The 14,558-nt window shown below is 51.1% G+C and overlaps 2 protein-coding genes across 2 annotated transcripts; one reads left to right on the top strand and one right to left on the bottom strand.

Annotated features, from left to right (window-relative positions):
• Positions 1–2,907: 2,907 nt before the first annotated feature.
• On the bottom strand, positions 2,908–9,728 carry Qpctl (glutaminyl-peptide cyclotransferase like). The gene is made up of 7 exons (XM_028778675.1): positions 9,497–9,728; positions 8,904–9,047; positions 7,376–7,657; positions 5,914–6,066; positions 5,706–5,805; positions 4,314–4,430; positions 2,908–3,310 (listed from the first exon to the last, which is right to left on the bottom strand). Exons 1-7 carry the CDS (start codon positions 9,704–9,706, stop codon positions 3,165–3,167), a joined length of 1,152 nt encoding a protein of 383 aa, XP_028634508.1. The 5' UTR covers positions 9,707–9,728; the 3' UTR covers positions 2,908–3,164.
• Positions 9,729–10,331: 603 nt separating this feature from the next.
• Positions 10,332–13,105, top strand: Snrpd2 (small nuclear ribonucleoprotein D2 polypeptide). The gene is made up of 3 exons (XM_028778698.1): positions 10,332–10,410; positions 11,616–11,795; positions 12,830–13,105. Coding segments are annotated over exons 1-3 (357 nt in total). The 5' UTR covers positions 10,332–10,408; the 3' UTR covers positions 13,005–13,105.
• Positions 13,106–14,558: the final 1,453 nt, after the last annotated feature.

Raw genomic sequence — 14,558 nt, forward strand, 5'->3', positions numbered from 1 at the left:
GGCCCAGACTGGTCTATGTGGTGTTAAGAGGGGGTTTGGTAACAGAAGAGCCTCATAGGTCTGCTCGGCAGGGAGGAACAGACAGACAAGGGACACATCCCTAGCTACGTTCCGAAGCCTGAAGAGAGTATTTTTTAAATGCTTGAACAGAATCCTTTTATTTCTCTCACAAACCCATCTCCGGAGGCACTCACTGCTGTGGCCTGTGACTGCAGGAATTCCTGCTGTCCCTATGGTAGAGAAAGGTAAGCCACTCTGTGGCAGAGGTGCAACACACACTGTGACTACCTCTCATCGTCAGAACTCAGATCTGCGATGCCATGGTCAACTTATGGGGAGGGGGAGGGTCGTGAAGTTTGGATTTCAGACCTTCATGCTTGCAAGCAGCCACTCCACTGGCCGAGCATCTCTGCAGCCTCCCATTGTTATATCCATTAGATATGCTGGGGGCGGGTTAAAACATAAACTTCCTGCCGGGCGGTGGTGGCACATGACTTTAATCCCAGCACTTGGGGAGGCGGAGGCAGGCAGATCTCAGATATGTTTTGCATGTATGTGTGACATATGAGTAGCACAAGTGCACATGTGGGATTGCACACGTGTGCAGGTCTCTTTCCACAGTAGATTCCAGAATCAAACAGATCATCAGACTTATGCAACAAGCATTCCTGTCTACTGAAACCTTTTCACAGACCCAAGATTCATTTCCTATCACCTATACACATAATCAGATGCGGTGTGTGTATATGTCCCTGAGAATAGAACCCAGGGCCACACATGCTAGGCAAATGCTCTACCACTGAGCCACACCCCCAGCCCCTGACTGGGGGATTCTAGGCAGGGGCTCTACCGCTGAGCCACGCCCCCAGCCCCTCACTGGGGGATTCTAGGCAGGGGCTCTACCGCTGAGCCACGCCCCCAGCCCCTCACTGGGGGATTCTAGGCAGGGGCTCCACCACTGAGCCACGCCCCCAGCCCCCTCACTGGGGGATTCTAGGCACTGAGCTACATTTTCAGCCCACTTTGAGTTAAGGCCTCACTAAATTGCCAAGCAGGTTTGGAATTCATTCTAGCCCAGGCAGGCCTTGAACTTACGTGCAAAGATGAACAGACCTGTGTCACTCTTCTGTCCTGACTATGGTACAGGTTCCATGAACTCTGCTGAAGCTGACTAGGAAACCAGTCGACGCCCTCATCTTAGCACTTCATCCTACTTGAAGGTTGGTTTTGCACATACTAAGTCCGAGATGACTGAGCTGGTTCATCCTGGTTCCCACCACCTGTGGTTTTCCTGGAGTGTGTTTTCTAAGCAACTGTGCATTCACCAGACTGGCCTTAAGAATAAGGTGGTCTAGTTGATGAAGCAGTTCCCACAAGTCTTCCCTGCTCCTCCTGTCGGTACTGCAGTAGGTTTGGGGTAGATCTTGGGAGTCTGTTTTATTTCACGTTATCTTTTTATTTTTGGTTGGTTGGAGGGGATTTGTTTGTTTGTTTGTTTTAGTTTTTCGAGACAGGGTTTCTCTGTGTAGCCCTGGCTGTCCTGGAACTCACTCTGTAGACCAGGCTGGCCTCGAACTCAGAAATCTGCCTGCCTCTGCCTTCCAAGTGCTGGGATTAAAGGTGTGCACTGCCACCACCCGGCTGGAGGGGTATTTTTGGTCTTTGGGTTTTGTTTTGGCTTTTTGAGAAAGGGTTTCTGTGTGGCCCTGGCTGAACAGTAGACCAGGCTAGCCTCAAACTCAGAGATCCACCTGCCTCTACCTTCTGAAAGTTGAGATTAAAAGTATTCACTATCACCACCCAGCTAGGGAGCCTGTTTTTGTTGTTTTGTTTTGTTTTGAATGGGCTTGAGAAACAACCTCTGGCTAGCTATGGCAAGGTATAAACCCGTTATTCCAGCACTCAGGACTGAGTAGGAGGATTCTGAGTTTGTGGCTAACCTGGATAGCCACTCCAGAGAAGTCAGGGCTATATACACCTTGGCTCAGTGGCTAAGAGCACTGGCTACTCTTCCAAAGGATCCAGGTTCAGTTCCTACTACCTATATGGCAGTACACACCTGGCTGTAACTCCAGTTCTAGAGGATCTAACACTCACACAGACATACACGCAGGCAAAATATGATTGCACATGAAATAAAAATAAATATTATAAAAAATGAAAGCAGTAGGGCTTGGGGGGTGGCTTTTCCTTTCTATCCAAGTGGAGGTAGAACTATATCTCTTGTGTTCAAGGTGTACAGAGAAAGCTCCTGGCCAGCCAGCCAGTGGTAACATGCCTTTAATCCCAGCACTCTGTAGGCAGAGGAAGGTGAATTTCTTAAGTTTGAGGCCAGCCTGGACTACGGATCGAGTTTCAGAACAGGCAGGGCTACACAGAGAAACCTGGTCTCAAAAAGGAGAAGAAGAAGAAGAAGAAGAAGAAGAAGAAGAAGAAGAAGAAGAAGAAGAAGAAGAAGAAGAAGAAGAAGAAGAAGAAGAGGAGGAAGAAAACTTTGCACTAGAGTTGTACACACAACAAAAGGAAACGGTAGTTTCAGGTTGACTCCGTCCAGGTGGATCTCAGTGTACTCAGGCCATTCCCACTCTCAAACCTGCCAAAGCCAGTATTTCCCAAAGGATCCTCGGCAGGGAGGCAGCCTCACTTGAAATACTTTCCTGTAAAGAGGTCCCACTTTGAGAACCATTTCATTCTCTTACTCTGGAAGATCTCACCTTTCGAAGTGAGGAAGCTCACTTAATGTCACTTCTCATGGGAGCTGTGGCCTTCAGTTCCCCGTAACGCTCACGGTTGGCACCCCTGAGCCAAGCAGACCACAGAACAGGGAGCTAGGGTTCGTATCTGTCCCCAGTCAGGAGCCCATCCCCATTTGGAGTCAGAGCTGGGTCCGTGCAGTAGCAAATGAACTGACATAAAACATCAGCCACAGAGGATTCATTTGGTCGGTGGTGCTGGTCCAAGTGTAGCCTGTGACATGTCTTTTGGTCACTGGAAACTTCCAGTTATTTACTCAGGACAGAGGCCAAAGGATTCCTATTTCCTTTGGCTCTCTCATGCCCTCAGTTCCTTGCATGTCCTTGAAACACGGTGGCTCAATGTGCTTGAAGCAAACCTCAGGTGCCCCTGGCCAGTGCCCAGATCCCTTCAAGGTATCAGGCTGCAGGCTAGAGTCCCAGGTACTCGGCCAGGAACACAGCGAGGATGCGGCTCAGGTTGTGCACGGTGGGCGGGTGGAGGTTGGCCTCAGTGTCAGCAGGTGTGTGCCACACAGCAGGGAAGGGTGTCGCAATGAGGTGGAGCACGGGGACCCCTGAGGGGACAGGCGAGTCATCCACCAGTTGCAAGCCACAGACAGGCAAGATACTCTGCTAGTGCTTACTGACATCTCAACCCAAAACCTTGGGCATGCTAAGCAAATGTGCTACCTCAGAGTTGCATCCCCAAGCCCAGAAGAAAGATTGTAAATATGAGAAGTTACATGCTGTTTAAGAAAAGTTAGGCAGCAGGCTACCACCGAACTTGTTGACCTGAGTTCAATCTGTGGCACACTGTGGAAGGAAGAAGATAGCAGGTTCCCACAAGCTGACCTCTGACCTTTGACCTTCAGCTATTTGTTTAGAAACAGGGTCTCACTATATAGTAAGTTGTCCGGGCTGATCTCATTTTCCTTTCAGGTTTTGGGGTAGTTTTTTTTTTTTTTTGTTTGCCATGGGGTAGGATAGTGTTGGTTGAGTAGTGCTAAGATAATTTAGTCAGGGGCTCTACCACTGAACTATACTCTCAGCTGTTGGTGCTAAAATTTATGGGCTCAAATAATTCTCCTGCTCAGACTATAGTCCTGTCCACTACTGCTGTCTTTTACTCCCATTTTATAGCTTTGGAAATCGAAGCAGAGAAACAGACATACTGATTTGCCTGAGTTCTAGCCCTAGTAAACAATACAGTCAAGATTTGAACCAAAGTCACCAGACAGGAGCTTGTGTTCTGTGTTTGTTCTGCTCTGAATGCTTCCCTGTGTGTCCACAGAGGCAGCTGGTCTGGAGAGCAGCTCTGACGCCTCACCCACCTGTAGAGGTGCTCACTGAAGGTAGCAGTGAGGAAAAGGAACAGCGCCCGCCTGGCATGCAAGAGGTGGCACTGTGCGCTTTCCATACACTGGGCTCAGCTCTGAGTCAAATGTTGACCCATATGTGCACATTTGACACCATCCATACTACCCATTTTACAGATGAAGAGATCGGGGCTGAGCCACTTGCTAGCAGTCCCTAGCCCTGGGAAGGAGGCTTCCTTGTACTCCCAGCCCCAGAGAGTACCTCTGCGAAGGAAGGGGATGTGGTCATCTTCCACAGGGCCAGGGGGCTCCCCGGGTTGAAAGTACATCACTTCCTGGGGGTGAGACTGTAGTAAGTTCAGACGGTGAAGGCGCTTCTCTGGCGAGGAGTGGGATTAGAGAGTAAGGTTAGTCAGCAGTCAGATACACGCCCCCCAATACATGCATGTGTATGTGCTCCGTGTGCATACCGTGCACGAGGAGGCCCCTACAACTGGAGTTACACGTCGGTGCTGGGATTCGAACCCAGATCCTCTGAAAGGGCAGCCAGTGCTCTTAACTACTGAGACAACTCCCCAGTGCCATGTGTTTCTTTTAACTGCAAGTTGCCTCTTCCTAGTCCCGTTTACCCCTCTGTGTAGGAAGTCGATGCCTCTATTTCTTCCTCCTATTCGTCCTTGTGTGGTCGGGGGAGTGGAGTCAGTTTCCTCCTCCCAGCTTTACAAGGGTTCTGGGGAACTGATGGGCTGCCAGGGTTTTTGAGGTAAGCACCTTTACCCACTGAACCGTCGCTGACCCCAATGTCCCTATTCTATTTATCTAAACATTTTTAGAGACTGGATCTCAGGTAGCTGCAGGCCTGCCTCATACTCTATGTGGCTGAGGCTAGCCATGTACCCTCCTTAATCCTCCTGCCCTCCAGCGGCCTCCCTCGTGCTGTGTTACAGGCAGGCACCACCAGTGTCAGCTGTTATTTACCTTGAAATAAGATCTTGCTTCACAGCCCAGACTTGCCTAGAATTTGCAGTCCTCTTGCCTCAGCTTCCCAGGTTCTGGGATATAGGTAAACACCACCAGGCTGCTTATTCTAGCCTGAAACTCACGGTGTAGCCCAGGATAGCCTTCAACCTGCAATCCCTGAGTCTCAGCTTCCTGAGTGTTGGGATACAGGCATGCACACCATAATGGCCATTTCACAGCAATGCCCCCCTTAGCATCGTCACCATGCTTACTTTCCATAGAAGACATAGAAGTTTGAGAGACAAGTGTCTTGCCCAGGCTGACCTAGGGTTTGAAACCAGGCCAGTCTCACATAAGAATTCTACTGTTGCCCAGCAGTGGTGGCGCACGCCTTTAATCCCAGCATTTAGAAGGCAGAGGCAGGTGTATCTGAGTTTAAGGCCAGCCTGGTCTACAGAGTCAGTTCCAGGACAGCCCGGGATACCTACAAACACACACACACATATCTGTCTCAACAAACAACAACAAAAAAAACTAAACAAAAGGATTCTACTATCAGAATCACTACACTCGACCTTCAGAGGGTAAGCTTGTTTCTGCCCTAGTTTCTTAGCCCAGGGATGGGAAGGACGACTAGAAGAGCACACAGGGGTCAGGTGTCTGTCCTATCCCGGCCTTGGCCTACCCTCCTTACCGATGCTCCTCAGTCGTTGGAACCAGCGGGCTGTGCGGGGGAAGTGACTGAAGAAGATTGGGCTGGATGCTCCCAGAAGGTCAAGAAGGACAAAGAGCTCCTGGGGGAAGAGTTCAGGGCTGGAGGCTGCTGAGTCCAGAGCTACTGACCCACCCCTCCTCCCCTCACTCCCTGCCTCCTGCTCCAGAGCCCAGAGACTGGATCTTACAATAGCCTGGATCCTGGTAAGGCCGGGGCTGTGCGGTGTGGACTCCATGATCTGAGCTAGGTGCCGGGAGCCATAGAGGGAGTCCTTTGGTCCCCACTCCTTCAGTGCCTCCTCCCCATCCAAGAAGAGCAGCTGCAGGGTCACCGGTGCTGCCTATGGGAGCAAGCCACCAAATCAGCACCAACCCGTGGCATCGGCCCAGCCACTCACCCTGCCTATTTATTTGCACAGCTGGGGCAGGACAAACCAAGCATCCTTATGTGGTGATAGAAGTCACAGGTTGAGCCAGAGGCCTAGGTTTAAATCCACACTGTAGGTGGTTGTTAGATAAAGTAACTTACTTTTTGTTGTTTTTATGTTTTAAGAGCCTAGGATAGCCCAAGCTGGCCTGCACCTTCCATCTCTCTACCTGGGACTATAGGTGTGCAGCACAGTGTCCAGTGTCATTTTGTTTGTTTGTGTTTTTCCTTTCTTGTGCTGCTGGAGAATGCCCTAGGGATGCCCATATGCTAGACATGCAGGGTTTCATTCAATTGCCCAGGCTACCCTTGAGCTCACTCTGTAGCCCAGGCTGGCCTTGAACTTCTCTGTTCCTCAGGCCTCCATGTCTGGAGGAGCTGGGATTACAGGCCTGAGCCACGAGGGTTGGCTCAATTTCTTCTTCTATGAATGGGGTTAACAACAGTTCTGTTCACAGGAGCACATTTGAATCCAGGTCTGTAAGAACTGAAAATGAGTCAGCTCCGGTTATAATTACTTAAGTTTAGCTGGGCAAGACAGACAGACAGACAGACAGACAGACCGACCCACAAGGAAATAACTGCACAAACAACAAAACACAATTAAGACAAATGCTTCCAAGATCACCAGCTTCTGAGGTACAGGAGGCTGCAGGCTGATCTGGCCGTCAGAGGCCACTGGTTCACTGGACAGGGATGTTGCACTGAGAGTGAGTTGACTTGACTTAGCAAAGAGTAAACAGTATTCCCAGGCAAGGGGATGGCCTGGACCAGAGCTGCAGCCCGAGGGCTGTGAGCGGAAGGCAGGGGGTTAGGACGACCCACAGTTTTCAGCTTTGTTTTGTAACAGAAGCACTGAGAAGCCAGAGAAGGGGTCTGAGGAAGAGAGAGGCTTGGTGAAATGTGCGCTTGCATTCACTCCGCTGACTTCTACTAATGCCAGCACTCAGGAGACTGAGGCAAGGGAGTCACAAGTTCACATTCACGCTTGAGTTTGATGTTAGCACGGCCTATCTGAGATGCAGCCGGGACTTGAAGAAAGCAAGGATGACAGAAGGTCTGTCAGCTCAGACCTGCCGTGTCACAGCTTGGAAAGGTGGTGCAGAATGGCTGACTTCAAGGCTAGCTTGGGCTACATACTACTGAAACCCGCTATCAGAAACAGAAAGCATAGCAGATAGAAGGATGCGGGACAGGGACAGACAGCCCTCCCTGCTCCTCACCTGCTGCTTGACCCTGCTTAGCATGACATCAAGGGCCTGGACCAACTCCAGAAGCAGGGCGCAGGGCACGGCTGAATCTGTGGCCCCCACAAAGGGGGGCAACCCAGGAGGGAAGAACTTAGAGTCATAATGGCAGGCGAGGGTGAGGTGTCGGGCAGCTCCTGGGTCAAGTGTGGCCACCACGTTCCCGAAGTCCAGTGGCCCCAAGGGGGTTGAGGCTGTGAATGGGTCCAGTTCCACGTGCCAGCCTGCCGACAGGGACTGCAGCGTGGTCTCCAGGAACTAGTGGCAAGAGAGAGGTAGGAGGGTGGACAGGGACTGGGGGGGAGGTGGGGAGAAGGGCCTCGTGACTGGAGCCACGCAGAGCAGTCTGGGTGACTAGAAAGTCCCTCTTTGGTTTAGGCTGTTCCCTTGACATAGACTTCTGCTGAGAAGCAGCTGGGTGCCATGTGTACGAGAACCATACCTCTTCATGGTAACAAAACTTGTCATGGCTTACTCTGAGACAGATTCTCACTATGTAGTCCAGGCTAGCTTCCAACTTGCTGTATAGCCTAGACTGGCCTAGAACTCCAGATCGTGCTTCTGCTTCGGGATTATAGACCCAGACCACTACCACACCCAAATGAGTGTTCTCGCCCCCCTCTTCCTCCCTCTCTCTCTCTCTCCCTCTCTCCCTCTCTCTTGCGCACACACACACACACACACACACACACCTCTCCCTCTCTCTCCCTCTCTCCCCTCATGTTAATTCTTCCAAAATCACATGTAGGCCAGCTTTCAACTAACTCACTTCCTTTTCCTCTTCCTGTCTCTCTCCATGGTGCTGAGGCCCAATCCCAGGATTTCCTGCACGATGCTTACACAGCCACAGTCCCGCACTGGAGAATACTAGACAAGCCTTCTACCATTGAGCCACACCCCCATCCTCACATTGGTTAATTCTAAGCAAGTGGAGTCAGGCTCTGAGTTTCTCTTAAAAAGTTCTCACTATGTGCCAAGCCTGTTTTAGGATCCCTATGAAATCAACAATGTCAGTGAATGTCCCTATTTTCAAGATGAGGAAACTGAGTCCCAACGAAGTTAAGAAGTTAGTCCAACTAAGGTGGATCATAAACACATGAGCTGAATGGCAACAAAGTCATGCTACACCACAAATTCTGAAGCCAACCTTCTTGGATTTTACTTTTAACTAGCTGTGGGATTTGGACAAAATGTTGTAATTGCAGTTTCTTCATCTGTATAGTGGAGATCATATTAGTTCCGACCTCACCAGAGACTGTATTGCTTCTGCCTAATACAGGGTAAACTTTTGGTGGGGTTCATATAGTCTGGTATCTGTGCACCACCAAGAGAATCTAGTCTGGTTCACCCACCACCACCACTCCCCTAACCCTCTACTCCCCGTCTCCTGGCCCCCTACCACCATCAGATCCCTAGTCTGCCTCCTGGCTGTTTTGGCATCTTTGGTGCCCGAGTTTCAGACTGAGGAAAGGAAGTTAGGGGTTGAAAAAATAAAACCCTTTACCTTTCTCACTTGGAGATTGCCAGGACTACCCGGGGGTCGCACAATCAACAAGGGACGCAGGAAAGTCCCCCACAGACGCTGCGGATCCAGCTGCCCTACCACCAGCCGCAGTTTGGCTTCTGAAAGGCTTCCGATTAGCGGGACCTTGGTTGGGAAATGGGATGGGGAAAAAGAAAAATGAAAACAACCCCATTCCCACCCTATCCTGGGCGCCGTTGCCCACTAGGAGTCCTGGCTCTTCTTGGTAATGCACAGTCGCCAGCATCAAAGATTTTCTAGACTGGGAGAAATCTTCAAAGCAAATCTGGTCCAACCTATTGCAGTCCTGACGAGAAAATTGCAAACGGTCGATGGAGACTTGTAAATAGATGACTTGGGAATAGAACTCAGATCTACCAGTGTTGCTATGCGGACTCTTCATCTTCAGGGGGGTTATCACAAAACAAGTCTGAAGCCTTATTTTATTGGGTAGGGGCACGTACTCAAGAAATGGCACATGCGGCAAGGGTCAAACGATAAGACCACGTTAACCTGAGACTCAGTACGAAGGGAAAGAGGGAAATAACGCTGGCTGGGCCCCAGCAAGGGCTCACCCGCAGATCCCGGCTCCGTGACACCTCCTCGACCCCAGGGTGCCAGCTATTCCAGACGATATAGATAGCCAAGCCCAGGGCCAGCGCCAGCAGCAGGAGGGGCAGGAGCTGCACTCGCGGTAGAAGACGGCGCTTGGAAAGTGAGGGTGGTTTCATGAGGCCGCGATCCCCGAGCCGCTGCCGAGGCCGCCCGCGGCTCCCGGGACTCATGGCAGCTCTGCCCTGAAACCAATCCCGGTACGGCGGTTTGAGTTTAGGCCAAGATCCGCCTCTCTGAGGTTACAAACCCCAATAAGGAAGCAGAGCTTCTGCGTCCTCCCCCCAGACGATTGCGATTGGCTCGCCTAAGCGCCGCACCACCCAAAAGGGAGCGCGGAAACCTGAGGGCCCGCCCCCACGGAAGAGGAACGGTCAATGAGCTGCCTCCGAATGTGCGAAACCTTCCCCGGCGCGGGGCCACGCCCCTCACGGAAGTCGATCGAGAAACTGTCGTTCAAGGAAAAAGGGGCGGTATCCATCCCTAAAAGAAGAAGCCGATTGGTTTGCCTGAAGCCATGCCCTCAAGAAAAGTGTCGGCGGGTATTTGGAAACGAGGTCGTGTTGTCCTTCTTCCAGCCAGACGATTAGACGGGAAAATAATTTTAGTCAGATCCTGTTTATTTTCCTCACGAGCAGACACCCTATTGTGATCCTCAGAGACTTCAAATCCTCTCTAGGCATTTTCTACAGGACAGCGCGGCCTGAGAGGTCGCTATGGTAACAGCGCACGCCCACAGCCGCTGGTGCTTGGTTGCGCAGGCGCCGACGGAAGTGAGCTGCAGGAGTCGGAAGTCCCGCCCTTCTCTCGCTGTACTCCAGAAGCTAGAGCAACGCGCTCGGAGGCGGGAGTGATCAGCGAGCGAAACCTTCACCATGTGAGGCCGGGCTGGGCTTCGGCGGGGACACGGAGATGGAGGGGGACAGTTTAGCTGAATAACGGTCGAAATGGGGTGCTCATAGCTGAGGGTAGAGTTCCTCGGGCAAAAGTAAGGTCTTTTCTTCTGGGGTATTTGGGAACGAGCTTGGGGCCTTGGGTTTTGAGTTCCGGAGAGGGGATAGCTTTATTCCATAACGGGCGTAAGACTCTGCTAGGTACTGAGTCTTGGGGAAATGAACCGTAAAGGGAAAGCTGAGTCTGATGGCACATGCCAAGAATCCCAGGCCTCGAGAGGCTGAGGCAGGAGTATCGCTAGTTTGTGGCCAGTCTTGGCCAGCTCCATAGCGAGACCGCTTACAAAAGTGATAGTGATTTTAAATGGGAGTGGTCTTACGGATAGATTGCTTGGCGGGGAAGGGGACTTAGCCAGGATACATCAGAGCTTTTGGACCTAACTAGAGACTATCTGAGTAGCAGGCTACTACAGTGGTTTGGCTTGTAAAAAGAATGGAGTAGGAAAGCCATAGAGTAATAAACAAGCACATATACTATGTCTTAGATGATGGGGGGTGTGAATGGAGAATTGAGTAGAAAAGAAAGCCAGTAGGTAGCACAGAAGGACGCATTGAAAGCCCAGTACTTGGGCTCAGTGGACAGAGAGTACTTACCTACCGTGGGTACTGGGTTTGATCCTCAAGTACACACAGACTAGACACAGTAGCACATGCCTGAAACCCTAATACTCTGGAAGCAGAGACAGACTAGTCTCTGAGTTCCAGGGCAGACAGGCTTACACGGCGAGACATTTTTGTGGGGTGGGGTGGGGGATCAAGGGGAGATGTGATTGAAGTTTAGGTCATGGATAGAAATGGCCAAGTTTTGGAGATATCATGGAGGCAGATGACAAGATATGAGGAGAGAGTAAAGTTTGAAAGGAGAATCAAGTGCCAGGCATGATGGTGAGCCCCTGTAATCTCAGGCCTTGGTCGGTGGAGTCAGGGGAATTGAGGATTCGAGGTCAGCAGTGGGTGGATGAGGTTTGGTGGAGGAGCTGGAGCTCAAATGGAAATGTCTCTCCTGCCTCCAGAAAAGACTGTACCAGGAAGGGTGCTGGGGGCCAGGCTGGGGAGACACTGGACAGTGTGGCTTTGGTTACTTAAACTTCCAACCTGAACCCATCTCACCCCTGGGCTCTCTGTCCAGGAGTCTCCTCAATAAACCCAAGAGTGAGATGACCCCAGAGGAGCTGCAGAAGCGGGAGGAGGAGGAATTCAACACAGGTCCCCTCTCAGTGCTCACGCAGTCAGTCAAGAACAACACGCAAGTGCTCATTAACTGTCGCAACAACAAGAAGCTCCTGGGCCGGGTGAAGGCCTTTGACAGGTGAGCGCTGTCCGGGGGAGGGCTGGGTCTGAGGGGCCTGAAGGAAAGGCCATTCCAGAAGAATCGTGGTAAGATGACATGGTGACAAAGCCTGTAATCACGGCACTCTGGGAGATCACCATGAGTTGGAGGCCAGGGTCATATGGCAAGACCCAGCTCAAAAAATTAGAAAGTGGGGGTGCTTAGCCCTTCTTCTTCTCCTCCTCCTCTTCTTCCTCCTCCTCCTTCTTCTTCTAAATCTTCTGTATTTGGGTGTTTTGTCTGCATGTGAGTCTGTGGACATGTCTAGCACCTTCAGAAGTCATCAGACCCCCTGGCAGGAGGAAGGACTGGAATTATATTTGATTTGTTCATCTCTAGGCCAGCCATCAGTGTCAAATATCTTCTATTGCTTTCTAGTTTGTTTGGAGGCGGGGTCTTAACTATGCAGCTTAGGCTGGCTACAGATGTAGCTGGGGCTAACCTTATACTTCTGATCCTCCTGTTCCCATCTCCCAAGCTAGAATTACAGACCTGAAACATACCCTCCTGTCTTCTTGTTTTAGTTAGCATACGCATCTGGCATTGCACTTTGCTCATATTCACTGTCCTCAAGCAAGCATTTGTGGAATGAACTGAGCCAAATGTAAACACGTGACCACCCGGCCCCTTGAGGACAGGAGTGCATGTGTTAGGAGCCATGTCCAACCCAGCACCCTGAGACCCTCTGGTTTGGAGGGAGCAAGTGCGTCTCTCTTGCTGCTTCTCTTAGAGTTAATGGCAGAGTCGGGGCCATTTTGGTGGTCTTAAGTGCTTCTTTCATCCAATCTTCACATCAGCCCTGTGAAATAGACTGTCTTCACTTCACGAAGGGGAAAACTGAGGCACAGAAGGGACAGTTAAGAACAGGCTGAGATCGTACCTTGCAGTCTGCCCATTTCCACCGTGGAACCTGAACTTCCAGTGCTGCTGGAGGGTTCACACAGTGCCGGGCAGAGGTAGACACTCACAATGTCCCCCTCACTCAAGCTTTCTCCCACCCCCTACCCCGTCAGGCACTGCAACATGGTGCTGGAAAACGTGAAGGAGATGTGGACCGAGGTCCCCAAGAGCGGCAAGGGCAAGAAGAAGTCCAAGCCTGTCAACAAGGACCGCTACATCTCAAAGATGTTCCTGCGTGGGGACTCGGTCATCGTGGTGCTGCGGAACCCACTCATCGCCGGCAAGTAATGTGGAGCCCGCACCCTCTGAGAGCCTGCTTCCTGGCCCGCCGAGGCCTCAGAACCCTGACCAATGGGCTAGAAATAAAACCCTGTGCTTTTTGTTTTTTATGTTTTCCAGTGGTCTTTTCTGCCCTTGGGTCTTAGAGAGGGGAAGTGTGTCAGGCTGAGCACTAGGACAGGGCCCATGAGTGCCGAGGCATGTGACTGTCCATCTGCGAAGCGGACACTTTAGACTGAAAGGACCTGAACTTGACTTTTGTGTACTGTGGGTAGAGGGATTCTCTGACTGTGTGCAGGTGGGAAAGGGAGGCCTATTTAAGAGGATCATGAAAGGACCTTGCTTTGTTCTCTGGAGTGTGCACAGGGCCCTCCACCCTACCTACATCTCTGTCCATATGTATCTCTGTCCCTGCCCTCCCATGTAATTTCACACACACAATTTAGGAGATCATGGGGTGGAAGTCAGGAGTATCTACCCTCTTAAATACATATAAAGCACGTATGGGTGTTTTGCCTAGACGTGTCTGTTCTTGGTGCCCATAGTGGTCAGGAAAGGAGGGTTGGATTCCCCTAGAGGTACTTATATGTGGTTGTGAGCAGCCATGGGGGTGCTGGGAATGAAACCTGGGTCCTCTTCAAGAGCAGCCAGTGCTCTTGACTGCCAAGCTGTCTCCCAGCCCTTTATCTGTCCTCCTTTCTTCTTCACAAGACAGGGTTTCTCTGTATAATCCTGGCGCTGTCCTGGAACTTGATTTGTAGACCAGGCTGGCCTCAGATTCCCCCTGCCTCTGCCTCCTGAGTGCTGGGATTAAAGATGTGAGCCACCACCATCCAGCCCAGCTGTCCTGAACTGTGGAAGCCACAGCTAGTGTGAGCCTGTGTCCCCTGTCCAGAGCTGCAACACCTGCAGCCGAGAGCACTGCAGTGCTTGTTCAGTCAAGGCATGTGCTCCCTGCGCTGCCAGGAAGAACAGCTCTGCTGTGGACTGAAGCACTGAACCTAGGGCCTCATGCTTAGCAAGCTCTCCCTCGTGAGCTACATCCCCAGGCCTCTGTTCACTTGTATATGTGCACAAGGACAGCGTTAGGTGTCCTCTGACACTGCCCTTGATTCCCTTAAGACAGAGTGTTTTAACACCAGAACTAGGCTGGTGCGAGCAAACTCCAGCAATTCTGTCTCCGCCCCATGCTACACATTCAAACTCAGGGTCTCCTGCTCACACAGCAAATGCTCCTAACCACCGAGCTGCCTCCCCAGTTCTTCCGGTAGACAGGGAACCTCTTAGGAAGTTTCCCAGGCTGGCCTTGAGCTTGTAGTCTTCCTGCCATAGTCTTCCAAGCAGCTAGGATGACAGGCCTATGTCACCACAGCTATCCACCTCATTTAGTTGAAACCACTAATATTACTGACATGTCCCAAAGTCACCCAAGTAAAAAATAATGAAGCTACATCCAGATAGGTAGACAGGGCTAGTGAAATGGTTCAGTGGCTACCAAGTTTAATGCCTGGCACCTGTATCTGTCAATTCATATCTGCCTGTAACTACAGATATGGCTGCTCC

Source organism: Grammomys surdaster, unplaced genomic scaffold, assembly GCF_004785775.1.
Source record: "Grammomys surdaster isolate TR1022 unplaced genomic scaffold, NIH_TR_1.0 339, whole genome shotgun sequence".
Classification (NCBI taxonomy): domain Eukaryota; kingdom Metazoa; phylum Chordata; class Mammalia; order Rodentia; family Muridae; genus Grammomys; species Grammomys surdaster.

Bases quoted from the DNA above. Each gene is read 5' to 3' on its own strand.
- Qpctl (XM_028778675.1), bottom strand. From the start codon at position 9,706: ATGAGTCCCGGGAGCCGCGGGCGGCCTCGGCAGCGGCTCGGGGATCGC. The intron at 7,658-8,903 runs GTAAAGGGTTTT...TCTTGCCACTAG, and splicing joins GCAATCTCCAAGTGAGAAAG to TTCCTGGAGACCACGCTGCA. The intron at 3,311-4,313 runs GTACTCTCTGGG...CTGTCCCCTCAG, and splicing joins CATCCCCTTCCTTCGCAGAG to GGGTCCCCGTGCTCCACCTC.
- Snrpd2 (XM_028778698.1), top strand. The intron at 11,796-12,829 runs GTGAGCGCTGTC...CTACCCCGTCAG, and splicing joins CGGGTGAAGGCCTTTGACAG to GCACTGCAACATGGTGCTGG.